This window comes from Danio rerio, chromosome 4, assembly GCF_049306965.1.
Source record: "Danio rerio strain Tuebingen ecotype United States chromosome 4, GRCz12tu, whole genome shotgun sequence".
In the NCBI taxonomy this organism is placed as follows: domain Eukaryota; kingdom Metazoa; phylum Chordata; class Actinopteri; order Cypriniformes; family Danionidae; genus Danio; species Danio rerio.
Window position 1 is genome coordinate 75,611,578 of NC_133179.1, and position 25,814 is coordinate 75,637,391.

Below are 25,814 nucleotides of genomic sequence, written 5' to 3' on the forward strand. Positions count from 1 at the left end.
TTCCTGTGGCCAGCAGGTGGCGCTATAACTGTATCTGGATATCGGCATGTAAACGTGTTCAGGTCAGGAGGCTTATCAAACGTGTGAATTTTGAGGCAGATCGTATAATGCATGCCTGAGTTATAGCGACTTCCTGTTTTGTGGCGAATCGTCAAAGTTTGCGAGGCCGCCACGGACACGCCCATCGACGAAAACTCTAAAGCTTCCCAATTTAACATCGCCAAGGCCTCTAGATGACAAAACCCAATTTTGGTGTCGATCGGATAAAATCCCTAGGAGGAGTTCGTTAAAATACAACGCCTGGAAATGGCAAAAACGCCACTTTTTCGCCGCAGGAAGTTAAAAATATCCGACTTCCTGTTGGGTTTGAGATATGGCTCCTTGAGACTTTTTCGTATGTTTTGGTGTGTTTGAGGTGTGTGCCAATTTTCGTGCATGTGCGTGATTCGTGGATCGGGGGCTCGTCGATTTAATTTTTCTAGGTGGCGCTGTCGAGTCATTTTGCCACGCCCACTTCCGAAGCCCATAACAAACGTAAATTTTCGCCACTTCTGAGCCGTGTGCAAAGTTTCGTGAGTTTTCGGGCATGTTTAGCCCCTCAAAACTGCGATTCATTCCGCGGAAGAAGTCGGAAGAATAATAATAATAAACGGAGCAATTCCAATAGGGCCTTGCACCGTTCGGTGCTCGGTCCCTAATAATAACTAGACAGTAAAGTTCGTCGAGACAAACTTTGAGGCTGGCTTGACAAAGCCTGTTGGTAATAGTTTATTTAGTTTAAAAACAGTTTGAAAAAGTATAAGTAGCATGTTATTAGCATGATTTTAGCATAGATTAGCAAGTTATTAGCATGAACTAGCATCTTATTAGTACGATTCTAGCATGGATTAGCATGTTATTAGCATGATTCTAGCACGATTTAGCATGTTACTAGCATAATTCTAGCATGAATTAGTGTGTTATTAGCATGATTGTAGTAAAATTATCATGTTACTAGTGTTTTTCTAGCATGAAGTAGCATGTTATTAGCATGATTCTAGTATGAATTAGCATGTCACTAGCATGAGTCTAGTATGAATTATCATGCTACTAGCATGATTCTAGTATAAATTAGCATGTTATTAGCATGATTCTAGCATGAATAAGCATGTTACTAGCATGATTCTAGCATGAATTAGTATGTTACTAGCATGATTCTAATATGAATTAGCAAGATTCTAGTATGAATTAGCATGTTATTAGCATGATTCTAGTATGAGTTAGCATGTTATTAGCATGATTCTAGCATGAGTTAGCATGTTACTAGCATGATTCTAGCATAAATTAGCATGTTACTAGCATGATTCTAGGAAGAACTAGCATGTTGCTAGCATGATTCCAGTATGAATTAGCATGTTATTAGCATGATTCTAGCATGAATTAGCATGTTACTAGCATGATTCCAGTATGAATTAGCATGTTACTAGCATGAGTCTAGTATGAATTAGCATGTCATTAGCATGATTCTAGTATGAATTAGCATGTTATTAGCATGATTCTAGCATGAATTAGCATGTTACTAGCAAGATTCCAGTATGAATTAGCATGTTATTAGCATGATTCTAGCATGAATTAGCATGTTACTAGCATGATTCCAGTATGAATTAGCATGTTACTAGCATGATTCTAGCATAAATTAGCATGTTACTAGCACGATTTTAGCATGAATTAGCATGATTCTAGCATGAAGTTAGCATGTTGTTAGCATGATTCTAGCATGAATTAGCATGTGCTAAGGTGTTGCTAAGTGGTTGCTAAGGTGTTGCTAGACGGTTGCTAGGGTGTCCTAAGTGGTTGTTAGGTGGTTGCTAAGGTGTTGCTAGGCGGTTGCTAGGGTGTTTTGAGTGGTTGCTAGGTGGTTGCTAAGGTGTTGCTAGGTGGTTGCTAAGGTGTCCTAAGTGGTTGCTAGATGGTTGCTAGGGTATTCTGAGTGGTTGCTAAGGCGTTGCTAGGTGGTTGCTATGGTGTCCTGAGTGGTTGCTAGGTGGTTGCTAAGGTGTTGCTAGGTGGTTGCTAGGGTGTCCTGAGTGGTTGCTAAGGCGTTGCTAGGCAGTTGCTAGGGTGTTATGAGTGGTTGCTAGGTGGTTGCTAAGATGTTGCTAGGCGGTTGCTAAGGTGTCCCAAGTGGTTGCTAGGTGGTTGCTAAGGTGTTGCTAGGTGGTTGCTAAGGTATTCTGAGTGGTTGCTAAGGCGTTGCTAGGCGGTTGCTAGGGTGTCCTGAGTGGTCGCTAGGCCCTTACTAAGGCATTACTAGGCCGTTGCTAGGTGGTTGCTAGGCGGTTGCTAGGGTAATTTGGGTGGTTGCTAGGCAGTTGCTAGGGTACCCTGGTTGGTTACTAGGCAAGCCTCACATACATGCTTGATAAAACATTTATACTTAGTAAGCATTTCTAGCAAGTTACAGTACTTGGCTAGTCAATATTAGCATGTAGCTAATCACTGCTAGCATGTGTAGCATTTAGGAAGTTCCGTTTGCTAGCATGAGTCAAACGAGCCAATCTCCAAGTCTCTACGATGTTCTGATGCTGAGATATAGCTGTTGATGAATGGTTGCTAGGGTACTCTGTTTTGTTGCTATGGGCGAGGTTACAGAGTGCACTTGAATGTGGTTGGCTGTCTAAGTAAAATGAACCAACCCCCATGTCTGTATGACACTGCTATGCAAAGATATGCATCTTGGCCTATTTTAATGGAAGTCTATGGAATCAATTTGGGGGCGTGGCTTGTGAGCTTCATTATCATATTGAGATGCTCATTGGTTGTCTGAGTCAGATGAGCCATCCCCCAAGTCAATAGGACACTGCTAAGAAAAGATATGCATGTAGGCCAGTTATTAACATGAGTCTAGTATGAATTAGCATGTTACTAGCATGATTCTTGTACAAATTAGCATGTCATTAGCATGTTTCCAGTATGAGTTAGCATGTCATTAGCATGATTAGCATATGAGTAGCATGTTGCTAGCATGATTGGCATGTCATTAGCATGTTAGAATTATAAGCATTCGATAGCACACCTAATTACATTCTATAGGACAGTTGCTAGGGTGCAGTATGTGGTAGTTAGGGGTGTGGCTAGAAAGTTAAAAGGCCATCAGTGATTGGCTGCTGGCTAGACTGAGTTAAATGAGCTCAGCCATTAGTCTCTATGACAGTCTGATGCAGAGTTATGAGCTCACAAAGTTTGATCCCATGTAAAGTCAATGAGAGTTTTTTGTAATGGAAGTCTACGGGACAGTTGCTAGGGTGCAGTATGTGGTAGTTAGGGGTGTGGCTAGAAAGTTAAAAGCTCATCAGTTATTGGCAGTTTGGTAGTCTGAGTTAAATGAGCTCAGCCATTAGTCTGTATGACAGTCTGATGTAGAGTTATGAGCTCACAAAGTTTGATCCCATGTTAAGTCAATGAGAGTCTTTTGAATGGAAGTCTACGGGACAGTTGCTAGGGTGCAGTATGTGGTAGTTAGGGGAGTGGCTAGAAAGTTAAAAGCTCATCAGTTATTGGCAGTTTGGTAGTCGGAGTTAAATGAGCTCAGCCATTAGTCTCTATGACAGTCTGATGTAGAGTTATGAGCTCATAAAGTTTAATCCCATGTTAAGTCAATGAGAGTCTTTTGAATAGAAGTCTATTGGACAGTTACTAGGGTCCAAAAGTGGTTGCTAGGGCGTGGCTAGAAAGTTTAAAGGTGATCAGTCATTGGCAGTTTGATAGTCTGAGTTAAATGAGCCCAGTTAGAAGTCTGTGTGACAGTCTGACGCAGAGTTATGAGCTCACAAAGTTTGATCCAATGTTAAGCCTATGGGATTTTTCCGACAGTCCCGGGACGTTTTTCGGAAAACCAAAAGTCGGATCAGTCTGAGGAGATATAGCAACACGAGTCAGAATAGTTTGGAGGTCTGGAGCGAGTTTGGTGGTAATAGCTCAAAAGCTCTAGGAGGAGATAGAGTCAGAAATTTAGTCTCAGAAGAATAATAAAAAATATAATAATAAGTTTAAATAGCATTTCAGTAGTCTGGCTTTGACAAGCCAGCCTAATTAAAGCTGCAAGCAGCGATGATAGGGACCTCGCACCCGGGCTCACCACCGCCCGTTGGCCTCAGGATGACAGAGAACAGCGAACAATATTAATTTAAGCCGAATTTTATAAAGAACCTGAGAAAATCATACATTCATGCCAAACTTTCTCTTCTCAGCAGGTGGCGCTATGACTGTGACTCAAGATTTGCATGTAGATGCTTTCAGTAGAGGAATCTTATCAACCATGTGAATTTTCAGCCAGATCGGACATTGTTTGGCTGAGTTATATGTAATTTCCTGTTGCCAGCAGGTGGCGCTATGACTGTGACTCGATATTGGCATGTAGATGTCTTCAGGAGAGGATTTTAATCAACCATGTAAATTTTCAGGCTGGTCAGACTTTGTGTGGCTGAGTTATAAGCCAAACTATCTTCTGCCAGCAGGTGGCGCTATGACTGTGACTCAATATTGCAATGTAGATGTCTTCAGGAGAGGAATTTAATCAACCATGTTAAGTTTCAGGCAGATCGGACATTGTGTGGCCGAGTTACAAGCCAAACTATCTTCTGCCAGCAGGTGGCGCTATGACAGACTCAATATTGTTATGTGGATGTGTTCAGGAGAGGACTATGATCAACCTTGTGAAGTTTCAGGCAGATCGGACATTGTGTGGTTGAGTTATAAGCATTTCCTGTTCCATGGCGAAGCGTTGAGGTTTTTCATGCCACCACGGACACGCCCTTCTGCAAAATCTCTAGATCTTTACAATATATCATCGCTAGAGCTTTCAGATAACATCACTCAAATTTGGTGCTGATATAATAAAGTTTGCGGAAGGAGTGAAATACAATGGAAAACATGTCATTTCCTGTGGCCAGCAGGTGGCGCTATAACGCTATCTGGATATCAGTATATAAACGTATTCAGGTCAGGACTGTTATCAAATGTGTGAATTTTGAGGCAGATCGCATAATGCTTGCCTGAGTTATAACAACTTCCTGTTTTGTGGCGAATCGTCAAAGTTTGCGAGGCCGCCACGGACACGCCCATCGATGAAAACTCAAAAGCTTCGCAATTTAACATCGCCAAGGCCTTTAGATGACAAAACCAAATTTTGGTGTCGATCGGATAAAATCCCTAGGAGGAGTTCGTTAAAAATACAACTTCTGGAAATGGCAAAAATGCCACTTTTTCGCCGCAGGAAGTTCAAAATATCCGACTTCCTGTTGGGTTTGAGATATCGCTCCAAGAGACTTTTTTGTATGTTTTGGCATGTTTGAGGTGTGTGCCAATTTTCGTGCATGTGCATGATTCGTATATCGGGGGCTCGTCCGTTTAATTTTTGTAGGTGGCGCTGTCGAGTCATTTTGCCACGCCCACTTCAATATTGTTATGAAGATGTGTTCAGGAGAGGACTTTTATTAACCATGTGAAGTTTCAGGCAGATCGCACATTGTGTGGTTGAGTTATAAGGACTTCCTGTTCCATGGCGAAGCGTTGAGGCTTGTCATGCCGCCACGGACACACCCCTCTGCAAAAACTCTAGATCTTAACAATATATCATCGCTAGAGCTTTCAGATAACACCACTCAAATTTGGTGCTGATACAATAAAATTTGTGGGAGGAGTTTGTCACACTGTAAAACATGTCATTTCCTGTGGCCAGCAGGTGGCGCTATAACTGTATCTGGATATCAGCATGTAAACGTGTTCAGGTCAGGACTCTTATCAAGCGTGTGAATTTTGAGGCAGATTGGATAATGCATGCCTGAGTTATAACAACTTCCTGTTTTGTGGCGAATCGTCAAAGTTTGCGAGGCCGCCACGGACACGCCCATCGACGAAAACTCTAAAGCTTCGCAATTTAACATCGCCAAGGCCTTTAGATGACAAAACCCAATTTTGGTGTCGATCGGATAAAATCCCTAGGAGGAGTTCGTTAAAATACAACGCCTGGAAATGGCAAAAACGCCACTTTTTCGCCGCAGGAAGTCAAAAATATCCAACTTCCTGTTGGGTTTGAGATATGGCTCCAAGAGACTTTTTCGTATGTTTTGGCATGTTTGAGGTGTTTGCCAACTTTCGTGCATGTGCGTGATTCGTGGATCGGGGGCTCGTCCGTTTAAATATTCTAGGTGGCGCTGTCGAGTCATTTTGCCACACCCCTTTTCAAGACCCATAATAAACGTAAATTTTCGCCACTTCTGAGGCGTGTGCGAAGTTTCGTGAGTTTTCGGGCATGTTTAGCCCCTCAAAACCGCGATTCATTCCGCGGAAGAAGAAGAAGAAGAAGAAGAAGAATAATAAGAAACGGAGCAATTCCAATAGGGCCTTGCACCGTTCGGTGCTCGGTCCCTAATAATAAACGGAGCAATTCCAATAGGGCCTTGCACCGTTCGGTGCTCGGTCCCTAATAAACGGAGCAATTCCAATAGGGCCTACGCACCGTTTCGGTGCTCGGTCCCTAATAATAATAATAAACGGAGCAATTCCAATAGGGCCTACGCACCGTATCGGTGCTCGGTCCCTAATTAAAGCTGCAAGCAGCGATGATAGGGACCTCGCACCCGGGCTCACCGCCGCCCGGTGGCCTTACAATTGACAGAGAACAGCGAACAATAATAATTTAAGCCAATATATTTTTAAAAATCTAAGAAAATCACAGATTTATGCCAAACTTCCTCCTGTCAGCAGGTGGCGCTATAACTTTGACTCACAATTGGCATGTAGATGTCTTCCGGAGAGGAATCTTATCAACCGTGTGAAGTTTCAGGCACATTGGACATTGTGTGGCTGAGTTATAAGCCAAACTACCCTCTGCCAGCAGGTGGCGTTATAACTGACTCAAAATTGTTATGTGGATGTGTTCAGGAGCGGACTTTTATCAACCATGTGAAGTTTCAGGCTGATCAGAGATTGTGTGGCCGAGTTACAAGCCAAACTTCCTTCTGCCAGCAGGTGGTGCTATGACTCTGACTCAATATTATTATGTAGATGTATTCAGGAGAGGACTTTTATAAACCCTGTGAAGTTTCAGGCAGATCGGACATTGTGTGGTTGAGTTATAAGGACTTCCTGTTCCATGGCGAAGCAGTGAGGTTTGTCATGCCGCCATGGACACGCCCCTCTCTGAAAACTCTAGATCTTCACAATATATCATCGCTAGAGCTTTTAGATAACACCACCCAATTTTGGTGCTGATGCGATAAAATTTGTGGAAGGAGTTTGTTACTCCGTAAAACATATCATTTCCTGTGGCCAGCAGGTGGCGCTATAACTGTTTCTGGATATTGGCATGTAAACGTGTTCAGGTCAGGACTCTTATCAAGCGTGTGAATTTTGAGGCAGATCGAATAATGCATGCCTGAGTTATAACGACTTCCTGTTTTGTGGCGAATCATCAAAGTTTGCGAGGCCGCCAAGGACACGCCCATCGATGAAAACTCTAAAGCTTCGCAATTTAACATCGCCAAGGCCTTTAGATGACAAAACCCCATTTTGGTGTCGATCGGATAAAATCCCTAGGAGGAGTTCGTTAAAATACAACGCCTGGAAATGGCAAAAATGCCACTTATTTGGCGCAGGAAGTTAAAAATATCCGACTTCCTGTTGGGTTTGAGATATGGCTCCAAGAAACTTTTTCGTATGTTTTGGCATGTTTGAGGTGTGTGTCAATTTTCGTGCATGTGCGTGATTCGTAGATCGGGGGCTCGTCCGTTTAAATTTTATAGGTGGCGCTGTCGAGTCATTTTGCCACGCCCACTTCATTATTGTTATGTGGATGTGTTCAGGAGAGGACTTTTATCAACCATGTGAAGTTTCAGGCTGTTCGCACATTGTGTGGTTGAGTTATAAGGACTTCTTGTTCCATGGCGAAGCAGTGAGGTTTGTCATGCCGCCATGGACACGCCCCTCTCTGAAAACTCTAGATCTCCACAATATATCATTGCTAGGGCTTTCAGACAACACAACCCAAATTTGGTGCTGATACGAAAAAATTTGTGGGAGAAGTTTGTTACACCGTAAATCATGTCATTTCCTGTGGCCAGCAGGTGGCGCTATAACTGTATCTGGATATTGGCATGTAAACGTGTTCAGGTCAGGACTCTTATCAAGCGTGTGAATTTTGAGGCAGATCGGATAATGCATGCCTGAGTTATAACGACTTCCTCTTTTGTGGCGAATCGTCAAAGTTTGCGAGGCCGCCACGGACACGCCCATCGATGAAAACTCTAAAGCTTCGCAATTTAACATCGCCAAGGCCTTTAGATGACAAAACCCAATTTTGGTGTCGATCGGATAAAATCCCTAGGAGGAGTTCGTTAAAATACAACGCCTGGAAATGGCAAAAACGCCACTTTTTCGCCGCAGGAAGTTAAAAATATCTGACTTCCTGTTGGGTTTGAGATATGGCTCCAAGAGACTTTTTCGTATGTTTTGGCGTGTTTGAGGTGTGTGCCAATTTTCGTGCATGTGCGTGATTCGTGTATTCGGGGCTCGTCCGTTTAATTTTTCTAGGTGGCGCTGTCGAGTCATTTTGCCACGCCCACTTTATTATTGTTATGAGGATGTGTTCAGGAGAGGACTTTTATCAACCATCTCAAGTTTCAGGCAGATCGGACATTGTGTGGTGGAGTTATAAGGACTTCCTGTTCGATGGCGAAGCGTTGAGGTTTGTCATGCCGCCACGGACACGCCCCTCTGCGAAAACTCTAGATCTTCACAATATATCATCGCTAGGGCTTTCAGATAACACCACTCAATTTTGGTGTTGATACGATAAAATTTGTGGGAGGAGTTTGTTACGATGTGAAACATGTCATTTCCTGTGGCCAGCAGGTGGCACTATAACTGTATCTGGATATCGGCATGTAAACTTGTTCAGGTCAGGACTCTTATCAAACGTGTGAATTTTGAGGCAGATCGGATAATGCATGCCTGAGTTATAACGACTTCCTGTTTTGTGGCGAATCGTCAAAGTTTGCGAGGCCGCCACGGACACGCCCATCGACGAAAACTCTAAAGCTTCGCAATTTAACATCGCCAAGGCCTTTAGATGACAAAACCCAATTTTGGTGTCGATCGGATAAAATGCCTAGGAGGAGTTCGTTAAAATACAACGCCTGGAAATGGCAAAAACGCCACTTTTTCGCCGCAGGAAGTTAAAAATATCCGACTTCCTGTTGGGTTTGAGATATGGCTCCAAGAGACTTTTTCGTATGTTTTGGTGTGTTTGAGGTGTGTGCCAGTTTTCATGCATGTGCGTGATTCGTGGATCGGGGGCTCGTCGATTTAATTTTTCTAGGTGGCGCTGTTGAGTCATTTTGCCACGCCCACTTCCGAAGCCCATAACAAACGTAAATTTTCGCCACTTCTGAGGCGTGTGCAAAGTTTCGTGAGTTTTCGGGCATGTTTAGCCCCTCAAAACTGCGATTCATTCCGCGGAAGAAGTCGGAAGAATAATTAAAGCTGCAAGCAGCGATGATAGGGACCTCGCACCCGGGCTCACCGCCGCCCGGTGGCCACAGGATGACAGAGAACAGCGAACAGTAATAATTTAAGCCGATATATTAAAAAAAATCTGAGAAAATCACAGATTTATGCCAAATTTCCTCCTGTCAGCAGGTGGCGCTATAACTGTGACTCATGATTGGCATGTAGATATCTTCAGGAGAGGAAACTTATCAACCATGTGAAGTTTTAAGCAGATCGGACATTGTTTGGCTGAGTTATAAGCCAAACTGCCTTTTGTCAGCAGGTGGCGCTATGACAGACTCAATGTTGTTATGTAGATGTGTTCAGGAGAGGACTTTTATCAACCTTGTGAAGTTTCAGCCAGATCGGACTTTGTGTGGTTGAGTTATACTGCAAACTACCATCTGCCAGCAGGTGGCACTATAACTGTGACTTAAGATTGGCATGTAGATGTCTTCAGTAATGGAATTTAATCGACCATGTGAAGTTTCAGGCAGATCGGAGTTTGTGTGGTTGAGTTATAAGCCAATCTACCTTCTGCCAGCAGGTGGCGCTATGACTGACCCAATATTGTTATCTAGATGTGTTCAGAAGAGGACTTTTATCAATCATGTGAAGTTTCAGGCAGATTAGACATTGTGTGGTTAAGTTATAATAACTTCCTGTTCCATGGCGAAGTGTTGAGGTTTGTCATGCCACCACAGACACGCCCCTCAGCAAAAACTCTAGATCTTCACAATATATCATCGCTAAAGCTTTCAGATGACACCACTCTATTTTGGTGCTGATACGGGAAAGTTTGTGGAAGGAGTTTGTTACAGTGTCAAACATGTCATTTCCTGTGCCCAGCAGGTGGCGCTATAACTGTAACTGGATATCGGCACGTAAACCTGTTCAGGTCTGGACTGTTATTAAATGTGTGAATTTTGAGGCAGATCGAATATTGCATGCCTGAGTTATAACGACTTCCTGTTTTGTGGCGAATCATCATCGTTTGTGAGCCCGCCACGGACACGCCCATCGACGAAAACTCTAAAGCTTCGCAATTTAACATTACCAAGGCTTTAAGATGACAAAACCCAATTTTGGTGTCAATCAGATAAAATCCCTAGGAGGAGTTCATTAAAATACAACGCCTGAAAATGGCAAAAACGCCACTTTTTCGCCGCAGGAAGTTAAAAATATCTGACTTCCTGTTGGGTTTGAGATATGGCTCCAAGAGACTTTTTCGTATGTTTTGGCGTGTTTGAGGTGTGTGCCAATTTTCGTGCATGTGCATGATTCGTAGATCAGGGGCTCGTCTGTTTAATTTTTATAGGTGGCGCTGTCGAGTCATTTTGCCACGCCCACTTCAATATTGTTACGTGGATGTGTTCAGGGACGGACTTTTATCAACCATAAGAAGTTTCAGGCTGATCGGACATTGTGTGGTTGAGTTATGAGGACTTCCTGTTCCATGGCGAAGCGTTGAGGTTTGTCATGCCGCCACGGACACGCCCCTCTGCAAAAACTCTAGATCTTCACAATATATCACCGATAGAGCTTTCAGATGACACCACTCAAATTTGGTGCTGATACCATAAATTTTGTGGGAGGAGTTTGTTACAGTGTAAAACATGTCATTTCCTGTGGCCAGCAGGTGGCGCTAGAACTGTATCTGGATAGCGGCATGTAAACGTGTTCAGGTCAGGACTCTTATCAAACGTGTGAAATTTGAAGCAGATCGGATAATGCATGCCTGAGTTATAACGACTTCCTGTTTTGTGGCGAATCGTCAAAGTTTGCGAGGCCGCCACGGACACGCCCATCGACGAAAACTCTAAAGCTTCGCAATTTAACATCGCCAAGGCCTTTAGATGACAAAACCCAATTTTGGTGTCGATCGAATAAAATCCCTAGGAGGAGTTCGTTAAAATACAACACCTGGAAATGGCAAAAACGCCACTTTTTCGCCGCAGGAAGTCAAAAATATCCGACTTCCTGTTGGGTTTGAGATATGGCTCCAAGAGACTTTTTCGTATGTTTTGGCATGTTTGAGGTGTGTGCCAATTTTCGTGCATGTGCGTGATTCGTGGATCGGGGGCTCGTCCGTTTAATTTTTGTAGGTGGCGCTGTCGAGTCATTTTGCCACGCCCACTTCCGAAACCCCTTAAACCCAGCCATTTACACCGCGTTTGGTGTGTGTGCAAATTTTCGTGAGTTTTCGGACATGTTTAGACCCTCAAAAGTGCCCCGGTTGGGGGCGGAATAATAATAATAATAATAATAATAAAAAACGGAGCAATTCCAATAGGGCCTACGCACCGTTTCGGTGCTCGGTCCCTAATAATAATAAACGGAGCAATTCCAATAGGGCCTTGCACCGTTCGGTGCTCGGTCCCTAATAATAATAAACGGAGCAATTCCAATAGGGCCTTGCACCGTTCGGTGCTCGGTCCCTAATAATAATTAAAGCTGCAAGCAGCGATGATAGGGACCTCGCACCCGGGCTCACCGCCGCCCGGTGACCTTACGATGACAGAGAACAGCGAACAATAATAATTTAAGCCGATATATAAAAAAAAATCTAAGAAAATCACAGATTTATGCCAAACTTCCTCCTGTCAGCAGGTGGCGCTATAACTGTGACTTAAGATTGGCATGTAGATGTCTTCCGGAGAGGAATCTTATCAACCATGTGAAGTTTCAGGCACATGGGACATTGTGTGGCTGAGTTATAAGCCAAACTATCTTCTGCCAGCAGGTGGCGTTATGACTGACTCAATATTGTTATGTGGATGTGTTCAGGAGCGGACTTTTATCAACCATGTGAAGTTTCAGGCAGATCAGAGATTGTGTGGAGATTGTGTTTTAAGACAAACTACATTCTGCCAGCAGGTGGCGCTATGAAAGACTTAATATTATTATGTAGATGTGTTAAGGAGAGGACTTTCATCAACCATGTGACATTTTAGGCAGATCTGACATTGTGTGGCCGAGTTACAAGCCAAAATTTCTTCTGCCAGCAGGTGGCGCTATGACTGACTCAATATTGTTATGTGGATGTGTTCAGAAGAGGACTTTCATCAACCATGTAAAGTTTCAGGCAGATCGGACATTGTGTGGCTGAGTTACAAGCCAAACTACCTTTTGCCAGCAGGTTGCGCTATGACTGACTCAGTATTGTTATGTAGATGTGTTCAGGAGAGGACTTTTATCAATCATGTGAAGTTTCAGGCAGATCAGACATTGTGTGGTTGAGTTATAAGAAATTCCTGTTCCATGGCGAAGCGTTGAGGTTTGTCATGCCACCATAGACACGCCCCTCTGCAAAAACTCTAGATCTTCACAATATATCATCGCTAGAGCTTTCAGATGACACCACTCTAATTTGGTGCTGATACGGTAAAGTTTGTGGAAGGAGTTTGTTACAGTGTCAAACATGTCATTTCCTGTGACCAGCAAGTGGCGCTATAACTGTATCTGGATATCGGCACGTAAACCTGATCTGGTCAGGACTCTTAATAAATGTGTGAATTTTGAGGCAGATCGGATAATGCATGCCTGAGTTATAAAGACTTCCTGTTTTGTGGCGAATCATCAAAGTTTGCGAGGCCGCCACGGACACGCCCATCGATGAAAACGCTAAAGCTTCGCAATTTAACATCACCAAGGCCTTTAGATGACAAAACCAAATTTTGGTGTCGATCAGATAAAATCCCTAGGAGGAGTTCGTTAAAATACAATGCCTGAAAATGGCAAAAGCGCCACTTTTTCGCCACAGGAAGTTAAAAATATCCGACTTCCTGTTGGGTTTGAGATATGGCTCCAAGAGACTTTTTCGTATGTTTTGCCATGTTTGAGGTGTGTGCCAATTTTTGTGCATGTGCGTGATTCGTAGATCGGGGGCTCGTCCGTTAAATTTTTCTAGGTGGCGCTGTCGAGTCATTTTGCCACGCCCACTTCAATATTGTTATGTGGATGTGTTCAAGAGATGACGTTTATCAACCATGTGAAGTTTCAGGCAGATCGGACATTGTGTGGTTGTGTTATAAGGACTTCCTGTTCCATGGCGAAGCGTTGAGGTTTGTCATACCGCCACGGACACACCCCTCTGCGAAAACTCTAGATCTTCACAATATATCATCGCTAGAGCTTTCAGATAACACCACTCAATTTTGGTGTTGATACGATAAAATTTGTGGGAGGAGTTTATAACTCCGTAAATCATGTCATTTCCTGTGGCCAGCAGGTGGCGCTATAACTGTATCTGGACAACGGCATGTAAACATGTTCAGGTCAGGACTCTTATCATACGTGTGAATTTTGAGGCAGATCTGATAATGCATGCCTGAGTTATAACGACTTCCTGTTTTGTGGTGAATCATCAAAGTTTGCGAGGCCGCCACGGACACGCCCATCGATGAAAACTCTAAAGCTTCGCAATTTAACATCACCAAGGTCTTTAGATGACAAAACCCAATTTTGGTGTCGATCGGATAAAATCCCTAGGAGGAGTTCGTTAAAATACAACGCCTGGAAATGGCAAAAACGCCACTTTTTCGCCGCAGGAAGTTAAAAATATCCGACTTCCTGTTGGGTTTGAGATATGGCTCCAAGAGACTTTTTCGTATGTTTTGGCATGTTTGAGGTGTGTGCCAATTTTCGTGCTTGTGCGTGATTCGTATATCGGGGGCTCATCCGTTTAATTTTTCTAGGTGGCGCTGTCGAGTCATTTTGCCACGCCCACTTCCGAAGCCCATAACAAACGTAAATTTTCGCCACTTCTGAGGCGTGTGCAAAGTTTCGTGAGTTTTCGGGCATGTTTAGCCCCTCAAAACCGCGATTCATTCCGCGGAAGAAGAAGAATAATAAGAAACGGAGCAATTCCAATAGGGCCTTGCACCGTTCGGTGCTCGGTCCCTAATAATAATAATAATAATTAAAGCTGCAAGCAGCGATGATAGGGACCTCGCACCCGGGCTCACCGCTGCCCGTTGGCCTCAGGATGACAGAGAACAGCGAACAATATTAATTTAAGCCGATTTATTTAAAGAACCTGAGAAAATCACACATTCATGCCAAACTTCCTCTTGTCAGCAGATGGCGCTATGACTGTGACTCAAGATTTGCATGTAGATGCCTTCAGTAGATGAATCTTATCAACCATGTGAATTTTCAGCCAGATCGGACATTGTTTGGCTGAGTTATATGTAATTTCCTGTTGCCAGCAGGTGGCGCTAAGACTGTGACTCGATATTGGCATGTAGATGTCTTCAGGAGAGGATTTTAATCAACCATGTAAATTTTCAGGCTGGTCAGACTTTGTGTGGCTGAGTTATAAGCCCAAATACCTTCTGCCAGCAGGTGGCACTATGACAGACTCAATATAATTATGTGGATGTGTTCAGGAGAGGACTTTTATCAACCTTGTGAAGTTTCAGGCAGATCGGACATTGTGTGGTTGAGTTATAAGCATTTCCTGTTCCATGGCGAAGCGTTGAGGTTTGTCATTCCACCACGGACACACCCTTCAGCAAAATCTCTAGATCTTCACAATATATCATCGCTAGAGCTTTCAAATAACATCATTCAAATTTGGTGCTGATATAATAAATTTTGCGGAAGGAGTATATTACAATGTAAAACATGTCATTTCCTGTGGCCAGCAGGTGGCGCTATAACTGTATCTGGATATCAGCATATAAATGTGTTCAGGTCAGGACTGTTATCAAATGTGTGAATTTTGAGGCAGATCGGATAATGCATGCCTGAGTTATAACGACTTCCTGTTTTGTGGCGAATCGTCAAAGTTTGCGAGGCCGCCACGGACACGCCCATCGACGAAAACTCAAAAGCTTCGCAATTTAACATCGCCAAGGCCTTTAGATGACAAAACCCAATTTTGGTGTCAATCGGATAAAATCCCTAGGAGGAGTTCGTTAAAATACAACGGCTAGAAATGGCAAAAATGACACTTTTTCGCCGCAGGAAGTTAAAAATATCCGACTTCCTGTTGGGTTTGAGATATGGCTCCAAGAGACTTTTTCGTATGTTTTGGCATGTTTGAGGTGTGTGCCAATTTTCGTGCATGTGCGTGATTTGTGGATCGGGGGCTCGTCCGTTTAAATTTTCTAGGTGGCGCTGTCGAGTCATTTTGCCACACCCCTTTCCGAGACCCATAATAAACGTAAATTTTCGCCACTTCTGAGGCGTGTGCGAAGTTTCGTGAGTTTTCGGGCATGTTTAGCCCCTCAAAACCGCGATTCATTCCGCGGAAGAAGAAGAAGAAGAAGAAGAAGAAGAATAAGAAACGGAGCAATTCCAATAGGGCCTTGCACCGTTTGGTGCTCGGTCCCTAATAATAAAAAAACGGAGCAATTCCAATAGGGCCTACGCACCGTTTCGGTGCTCGGTCCCTAATAAACAGAGCAATTCCAATAGGGCCTACGCACCGTTTCGGTGCTCGGTCCCTAATTAGACAATGACAGACAGCTGGAAACAATTAGTGATCACGTGAACTACAAAGCAGGACCAAACCAAAACATAACTAGTGTTGTTGGACTTCAAAGGGTCCAGTGCATGTTCAAAAATGGGTTCGGAGTCAGTCAGTCAAAAGTTATAAGTTTTATTTGCTCAAGCAGGAAAGAAACCAAAAGCAATACACTGCGCAGGAGAGGTTCAACTCTGAACTCTCTTTCAGAGACACTTCCTTTTTATACCACAGTTGTTTGTCTTCCGTGCATCTTCACTTGGTTTAACCTTTTAAGGCAAATGTCTCCTTATAGCACACACACAGCTCATACATCCTGTCCTTTCTCAGAACTCTCTGCCCTTTCTATGCACCCCTGCGACACTTCTCTATTTTGTGCATACGATTTGCAGCACTTAGCAGTTTGCAACACTTCTGACAGTTTCACAATAATTAACACTTTCTAGGTTAATTGTTAAAGCATGGAAAACATGTAAAAATTTTATTTCAACTGAAAAATACCACAGTGTCCAGAAAACCACAAGATGGCACTACAGCAGACATGACACACTCGTTAAGTCACCGCATACACTTGTGTGACCTACTGCTGCTGAATGTCATGCAGACTGGGAAGAAGCAAAGCGCATGCACTCCCCAAATCAATATGGAGACAAGAAACCACAAATATGGTCATGACAAGTGGAATCACAAAATAACGAACATTTTTACTTTTCGGTTTTCACCTGCTACACAACACATCTGCAATCCATGAGTCATTTGCATGCAGAGCAAAAGTAGCAGAGACTATTTGTGCTTTTACATCAAATATGCTTTACTGATCACCAGTATACAGTATATATAATATTAGTTCTCTTTAAATTTACTTAATTCTAATTGTACAATAATATAAAATTTCCTTTCTCTTAACACACTTAATTGTTTAAATATAGATGGTGTGGTGATCGCTCTAATCTGTTAACATGAGCTGGGAGAAGGAAAAATAACATTGATTTTAAGCTTTTATTATTGATTTCTAATGACTAATTATCACACAAAAATGTGAATTATTAACTAAAAAATACTTTTATGTCTATTTTACAGCCCTGCATTCTCCCCTAAATTCAGTATTTACAGAGTACCTATAGTGATTTTTACCTTTGCTCAAACTAAAACTACATTCAATTGTGTTTGTCTCTGCTCTGCATTACCCCGGCTAGATATATGCAAAATCATTATTTCTTGTTTTCCTCAAAGTCTACAGTACTGTAATCTCACTGCTCAGTGTTACGAAAGTTTGTCTCCTGTGTCCTGAGAGAGCTGGACCTGAGTAACAAACTGATTAATTTATTTATTGATTGATTATAGTTGTTATTTACATCAGATGAATTACTGAAAATCACATTTTTTTACACATTTACATTTTACACATTAATTTGTGTAATTTTTCTTTCTCAGATTGGTCACGTGTAAATTCACTGCTTAGCGTTGTGAGAGTTGAGCAATAACTGCCAGGTTAACACAAGAATACTGTTGTTTTGTCCTCTACACAGGCTACAGTGGTGTAATCTCACTGTTGAGTGCTGTGAGAGTTTGTCTTCAGCTCTACAATCCTCAAACTGTGTGCTGAGAGAGCTGGATCTGAGTATCAATGACCTGCAGGATTCAGGAGTGAAGAAGCTCTCTGATGGACTGAAGAGTCCAAACTGTCATCTGGAGATACTGAGGTAAAATAAATGTTTCCATAAAATACATGCTGCCACAATTTACTTTTACATTATGAAATGACACAAAGTATGATGAGGTGAAAAAAACATATGCTATAATGTTTTTAATTTTTATGATTATTCAGTGTGTATTTCTTATTGCAAGTGTGACGTGAAGTCAGATATAATATTGGTCCTAAGTGTCTGTGAAAGGTCTGTTTAAACATCATTAATTCATGCTCTTTGTGACTTTTGGGGCATGTCTAAAAAATGTTTTTGATGCACTCCGTACAAAATCAAAAAACGAACTGAAATGTTGTCATTTCAAACAAGGAACAGTTTGCTTTGGTTCCTAAACGCCTTTAAGCTGCCATTTGGTCTGTGGTGATTGTGCCATAGGTGTGTGTGTGTGTTCTGGAGCTCTGCCTTTTTAGACTTGCCATTCTTTCCCCCCGATTCATTACTCATTCCACAGCTGTCAGACAGGAGAACATCAACACAACATCACTAGTCACATGAATACACTGGAGTGTCACGTAGCAGAGCTAGCGCAGAGGCATCCGCACTTGTATGATCACTCCTGAAGGGAGTCACATATTGGCCAAAAGCCCATTTAAGCATGTCTTCTCTATGAGAGAAACATGCACCAGCAGCACCATTCAGTGTCTGTCTGCAGAAAATATAACAGTGTAAATATGCAGTGGTGTTTCTCATGGAGGAGGCTGTTTGCCAGTGTTTGTTGGGTGTAACTATTAGTTAAATAACAAACAGATCAGTAATATTTAAACTAAATAATTGTATGTTTTTTTTAAATGTCTACAGCAGTGTTCTTCTCTATCAGCTACCATCATCAAGTTATGCAGAATGACACATTTACAGCTCCGCCTACTGCAGTTGGGATTGTCGAAGTGTTGGAAAACAGTATTTTGTATAATTTTTGCCCTCAAATGAAGAATGTAATAGAACTTTGTTTTAAGTATACGGTGTCAGTGATGTCTGTATAAAGGACCCAAAAGCAGAGTTTCAATAGGGTTTTAATCAAATAAGCAAAAAGAAAATGACTCAGCAACTTTCTCTTAGACTTTGGTAAAAATAAACTGTAAATGGGACCACAGGCAACGTGCAACAATACAGGAAAATACCAACAAAAATTAGTAGCACCACATGAGAAAAGAAAATCAGGAGTTGGCTAAATTTCCATCAAAAAATAAAGCTAGCTTTAGGTCCAAGCCTGGTAACGCAGGGCAAGGGCAATGGCAAGGCAGAAGATCAACTTTCCAGCAGGGCAGACCAAATCCGCAATGGCTCCAGCGAACTGGAAAGAGAACACTCTGGAAGAAACCCAACACTCTGGCAAAAGGAGAAGCGAAACACCCTAAGATATAGGAGCAGCAATTAGCAGAAATGAAAGGCAGCTGGCAGTAAACAAGTTAGACTAATTATTCTTAATAATAATAATAATAATAATAAACTTTATTTGTATAGCACTTTTCCAACATACATGCAACTCAAAGTGCCTCACATACAACAACAAAAGCATTAAAATAGACCACAAAAACTTATCACATATACTGAAATAAAAACATTCATGTACACAAAATGTAAGTATATATTCACATGATCACACACACAATAGTCCTTACATATGCAGGCACACACCATACATTACATACATAAACCTACAACAAAATAGATAAAATGCGTACACCTAACAAACTTGTTTAATCATACGCAATTTTAAAAAGATGTGTCTTAACACGCTTTTTAAAAACATGAATACTTGGTGATTCTTTCACTTCAAGGGGGAGACAGTTCCAAATTTTTGGAGCATAATGGCTAAAAGAAGTGCCGCCAGATCGCATCAGGTTTACAGGATACAATTCTAAAAGTCCCGCACTAGAAGAGCGTAGTAAACGGTTTGGATTATATTTTGTTAAACAGTCGGAAATGTAGGAAGGTGTCATATTGTGAAGTGCTTTAAAAACTAATAAAAGAATCTTAAAATCTATCCTTTGGTGCACAGGCAACCAGTGTAATTCTATTAATACTGGTGTAATGTGCTCTCGTTTCTTTAATTTCATTAAAACTCTGGCTGCTGCATTTTGTATCAATTGCAACTTCATTGTTGTTACCAGGACTGGGGTGGAGTGACAGGAGACCACAGGAGGTTAGATCCAATATGCAGTTTATTCAAACGTCAGGCAAGCAATGGTCATCAGGTGCAAACAGATATATTAAGGCAGTCCAGAATCGTCGTCAATATAACAGGCAAAAGGTCGAAAGGCAGGCGGCTAAACAGGATAACTGGGATACAAGGCTAAGATCGAAACACGGAGAAACAAGACAGGAAAACGCGTTGTAATGTTACTGGGAGAACAAGACTCGGCAAACTGGTAGCGTGAGAGGGTGGCTTATGAATGGGATGTAATCAGTCTGTGAACAAGGCTCAGCTGGTGCTTGCAATCAGGATACATGAGTGAGCAGGCGTGCGTGTTTGGGAGCAGTGCATGTATGAATGTGTAGTCCTGGGGAATGCGGAAATGAAGTCCTGAGTTCGTGTGAGAACCAGCGATCCTCTGGGGAGCGATCGCTGGTTGTGACATAGCCCCCCCTCTAGGAGTGGATTCCAGACACTCCACTTACTGTTCAGGCGGGAGGCGGAGCAGAGGCAGAACAGGGGGAGGGATGGAGGGCCAGGACCATGCAGCTGGGGCGTACCTGGGGCGTGGAGCTGCGGAGGGCCTGGAGACTGGAGCTGCGGAAGACCCGGAGAGTGGAGCTGCAGTGGTCCTGGATCGCGTGGCAGCGAAGGCCCTGGAGTCCTGCGAGGAACCGGCAGGACTGGAGGCTTGAAGGGAGCCGACAGGGCGAGGAGTCTGGGTGGCGCCGACAGGGTGAGGAGCTGTAGTCGTTCGGGAAGCCCAGGCAGCGACCACTCGGGAAGCTCAGGCGGCGGCGGCGACCACTCGGGAAGCTCAGGCGGCGGCGGCGACCACTCGGGAAGCTCAGGCGGCGGCGACGACCACTCGGGAAGCTCAGGCGGCGGCGAGCTCAGGCGGCGGCGGCGACCACTCGGGCAGCTCAGGCGGCGGCGGCGACCATTCGGGAAGCTCAGGTGGCGGTGGCGACCACTCGGGAAGCTCAGGCGGCGCCGGCTCTGGCTGAGGCGCTGGCTGCGACGTCGGCGCTGGCTGCGACGTCGGCGCTGGCTGCGACGTCGGCTCTGCCTGCGGCGTCGGTTCAGGCTGTTCTGGAGGATCTGGCAGCACTTGACGGTCTGGCAGCACTGGACGATCTGGCAGCTCTGGAGGATCTGGCAGCACTGGACGATCTGGCAGCTCTGGGAGATCTGGCAGCACTGGAGGTTCTGGCAGCTCTGGAGATGGCCTTTCAGGGGCAGGAACAGACTTGGGACTGGAAGCCGTCTTGTGAGCTGGCTGACTGGAAGCGGCCATCTTGTGAGCTGGTTGTGGAACCTGGGTCGCAAGCCCCGTTGCCAGCGGGTCTTGCTCTCTACAGCCCCCCCCCAAAAGATTATTTGGACTTTCGTCCAACTCTCCTATGGTGAGGGAGGATCCACTCATTTGAAGTGCCAAATTAATAAATTGTACCAGTGTCCAGCGGCGATTGTATTGGGCATCATGGAGTACAATGGCTCAGAAAGTCCTCCAAGGAAAAATATTCTGAGACATCCTTCCTCCAGGGTGGTACGGTGGGCCATATTAATAAAGTCCTCCACATAATCTTCGATTGGTCTAGCATCCTGACGGAGGCGCATGAATTGAATACCCGCTGGATCCATGTCTCGGCCGAGTCTTCTGTTACCAGGACTGGGGTGGAGTGACAGGAGACCACAGGAGGTAAGATCCAATATGCAGTTTATTCAAACGTCAGGCAAGCAATGGTCATCAGGTGCAAACAGGTATATTAAGGCAGTCCAGAATCGTCGTCAATATAACAGGCAAAAGGTCGAAAGGCAGGCGGCTAAACAGGATAACTGGGATACAAGGCTAAGATCGAAACACGGAGAAACAAGACAGGAAAATGCGTTGTAATGTTACTGGGAGAACAAGACTCGGCAAACTGGTAGCGTGAGAGGGTGGCTTATGAATGGGATGTAATCAGTCTGTGAACAAGGCTCAGCTGGTGCTTGCAATCAGGATACATGAGTGAGCAGGCGTGCGTGTTTGGGAGCAGTGCATGTATGAATGTGTAGTCCTGGGGAATGCGGAAATGAAGTCCTGAGTTCGTGTGAGAACCAGCGACCCTCTGGGGAGCGATCGCTGGTTGTGACAATTGTAGAACCCTTAGGTAGTCCAGTATAGATAGCATTGCAATAATCAAGCCGAGAGAAAATAAAAGCATGAATTAATTTCTTGGCATCATCAAAAGATAGGAAAGAACGAATTTTGGCAACATTTCTTAAATGATAAAACCATGTTTTTGTAACTTGATTAATATGAGATTTAAAATTAAGATCACAATCGAAAATAACACCCAGGTTCTTTAATTCTTTTTTTGATTGTAAACCTAAAGACCACAGTTCTGCTTCAATCCTCTCTCGCTCAGGTTTTTTGCCCACAATTAGAATTTTTGTTTTATCTTTATTCAGCTTTAAAAAATTTGCAGTCATCCATTGCACAATATTGGACATGCAGTTGGACAAATTTTCCAATGCAGCAGTGTCTCTTGGCTCAACAGAAATATATAATTGTATGTCATCAGCATAAAGATGATAATTCATGCCATATTTCTGAATTATACTACCTAAAGGAAGTATATATAATAAAAATAGACTTGGGCCTAGGATAGATCCCTGAGGAACACCATATAATATATTGTGTTCTTGCGATGTATATTCATCTATATTTACTAAGAATGTCCTTTCTGTGTGTATTGAACCAATTTAAAACTATCCCAGAGAGACCTACAAGTTTTTCCAGTCTGTTAATCAAAATGCAATGATCAACCGTGTCGAATGCTGCACTTAAATCTAGAAGAATTAAAACATATAACGCATATCATTAACTACTTTCAATAATGCTGTTTCTGTACTATGACCTTTTCTAAAACCCGACTGATATTTTTCCCAAATTTTATGCTCATCTAAAAATTGATTGAGCTGTAGCAATACAACTTTTTCTAAAATCTTACTAAAAAATGTAACATGAGAAATTGGTCTGTAATTATTTAAAACTGTGGAGTCCAAATTTGTTTTTTTTTTAAAGTGGCTTTACCACAGCTTTTTTAAAAGCATTAGGAAAAATTCCTGTAATTAATAAATCATTTACTATGTCAAGGACATAGTCAATCAAGCAATTTGAAACCTTTTTTAAAAATTCAGTTGGAATAGGGTCAAGACAGCTAGAAGAGGACTTTAATTGAGATATGATTTGGATAATGTTTTCTTTACTAATATTTCTAATCCTTTCCATTTTATTTTGTGGATAACTTCCCAATTCATCTACATCAACGATAGCAGTCTCCCTTTCCAGAGTGTGTACACGCAGTGACAGATGGTCGAGCTGGGTTTCTCACTTGCCTGGTGTTCTTTGGGTCTGGTTCTCCAGAGCGGTGCGTATAGTTGCAAATTTCACAAAAAGAGCAACACAGTCGTGCAGCACGTCCTTTTCAGGAGGGCGCTCCGACCGTGCATTTCTGGATGCAGGGGTTTCCTGTACCCAGTTGATGGGCACGAGCACTGCGTTGCATGTCTGAGGGTCCAGCATGTTAATGCGTTGCTCGCGGGCAGTTCATGTTGTCTTAGTGATGCCATGACTGTTGCGCAGTTAAGATCGCGGCTAGCCTTTGCAAAAGGGCGAACCACCCCAGCTGTCCCCTGCACTGCAGCGGGCACTCGGGCAGATCTGAGGGTTCCAGTGGGAGATAATCCGTCGCCACCAGACCCGCGGACCTTCCGCTCCTCCAATTGCTCCATCCAAGCTTTGAGCGGAAGAAGCGATCCGTCTAAACAGATGGTAACCCTTACGTTCGATGACACCGGTGACCAGACGTCCACTGCTGCATCGGAGGGTGGGCTTTCATTGTCCTACGAGAATCCAGGCCTGCTCGCCCCCCTTGGGCAGGTGAGCGCTGTCAAAATGGATCCTGAAACTGACATGTTAGCCGTGCTTTCCCGGGCTGCTTCAGCCGTGGGGTTGGAGATGGTTTATTCCCCAGCTCCGTGGCCAGACCGACTAGATGGGTGTTACGTAAAGGACCAGAGGGATAAGCCTTCGAAGCCTCTCGTCCCCCTCTTCCTGGAGGTGCACAGTAGGCTCACACAGTCTTGGAGGGCACTTTTTTCTGCCCATGCTGCGTGTCCTCCGCCCTTACCACTCTTGACGGTGGTGCGGCCAGGGGGTATGTGGTGATTCCTCAGGTTGAGCACGCGATTGCGGTCAATCTTTGTCCGCGTGGCGCCTCTTCTTGGCGGGGTCTTCCTCGTCTCGCATCCAAAGCCTGTAAGTTATCTGCCTCCCTCAAAGCTAGAGCTTACAAGGCTGCGGGCCAGGCTGCTTCCGCCTTTCACGCGATGGTCACCTACCAGTGCTACCAAGCACAGGCGCTGGCCAAGCAGCACGAGGGTGGGTCCAACCCAGGCTTGTGAGCTTCGCATTGCATTCGACTATACTGTTCGGACCACTAAGTCCGCTGCATGTGTGTTGGGGAGGAGGATGTCCACATTAGTGGTCCAGGAGCACCACCTCTGGCTAAACTTGGCTGATATGTGCAAAGTCGACAAAATTCACTTTCTTGACTTCCCCACATCCCAAGCTGGCCTGTTCGGCAACACCGTCTGTGAATTCACCCAGGAATTCAAGGCGGTGAGAGAGCAGTCTGATGCGATGGGTAATTTCCACTTTTCCACTCTCTGTCTCCGCAGGTCTTCACCAAGCTCGCGGAGGGTGCCTTAGCGCCCCTTCGGCTCGCAGCCATCCGCATACTCAATTATCTCGTTGACTGGCTGATTTTAGCCCACTCTAGGGAGCAATTGATTATGCACAGAGAGAAGGTGCATCGGCACCTCCACCTGTTGGGGCTTCAGGTCAACCGAGAAAAGAGCAAACTCGCCCCCGTGTAGAGGATCTCTTTTCTTAAGCTGGAGCTGGACTCGGTCACCATGACAGCGCACCTCTCCGGAGAGCGCACTCAGCTGATGCTGTACTGTCTGAGAGAGCTCGACAGCAAAATAGTGGTCCCACTGAAATTATTTTAGAGGCTCTCCCTAACACGGAGATATGTGCGCCTTTTTATCTGTCAGTAAAGTTCCCCGTCAGGTGAGGCCTGCAGATTCCTCCTTGGCCCCCAGCACTGACTCAGCGGAGGAGTCACCTGCTGGCCTACTATGTTGTAGGTCTGCCTGCTGGTCAGCCCGCGTTTTGGGTAAAGGTGCCCGCTATGCATGATCCCCACTAGGCGATCCTATATGCTTATTCAGTGACTGTGCAATCCCCTCTCAAGGGCGGACCCATGTCTTCCCTCTCTGCTAACCATATTATATGCATACTCCCCCTTCTCAGGGCTAGTACTTTGCCATCATATCTCCCCATTGGGTAGCAGATGGCCTCCGCAGCGTCCTCTCTATCGGGACTGCACGCTTTCCCAACGTACTGTCGTATTTCCTAGAATCATCTAGACGCTAGCGACTTCCCAAAAAATATACCTAAATCCGTAAAACTTCTGTTGAAGTGGGACAAGTAAGGGCTAGGGACCACGTTGGAAGACCGCACCTCTCTTTGATGCAGGAGTGCTCACGCTTGCCTGGCTATCCTCTCATCAGAGGCGAAGGTAAGGTGCAGTCATTATGGCGTTTTCTAGACATTTCCCTATTCGTGGATTAAAATCCACTGATAGCATTGAAGTTCCCCATCCAAAGGGGAACGCTCTCGTTACTAAAGTAATCCTCGTTCCCCGAGGAAGGGAACGGAAATGCTATTTACCATCGCCATAATGATTGTTCCTTAGCTGTGTCAGTCACTTCAGCTTAAAAGGATGGCGTTCCCTTGCTTTCCCTGTGCTTATATGCGGAGATAATTGGCAATAAGCTTCAGGTGTGCAAGCTTACGCTGCCAACTCATTTGGCATTTTATTGGCCTGTTATATACTCTTTCAAACGATTGGCTTTCTGA

The 25,814-nt window shown here is 44.0% G+C and overlaps 1 protein-coding gene across 3 annotated transcripts in view; it reads left to right on the forward strand.

Annotated features, from left to right (window-relative positions):
- Positions 1-25,814, forward strand: part of LOC799502 (protein NLRC3) — a 93,239-nt gene that overhangs the window by 46,535 nt on the left and 20,890 nt on the right. For all 3 annotated transcript variants that reach the window (XR_012402907.1, XM_073949064.1, XM_073949065.1), the window contains exon 4: positions 17,530-17,703. Coding sequence is in view for 2 of the 3 variants with exons in the window: in XM_073949064.1 (XP_073805165.1) it covers positions 17,530-17,703 (174 nt within the window). In the remaining variant the exon portion in view is untranslated. The remainder of the gene's footprint in view (positions 1-17,529; positions 17,704-25,814) is intronic.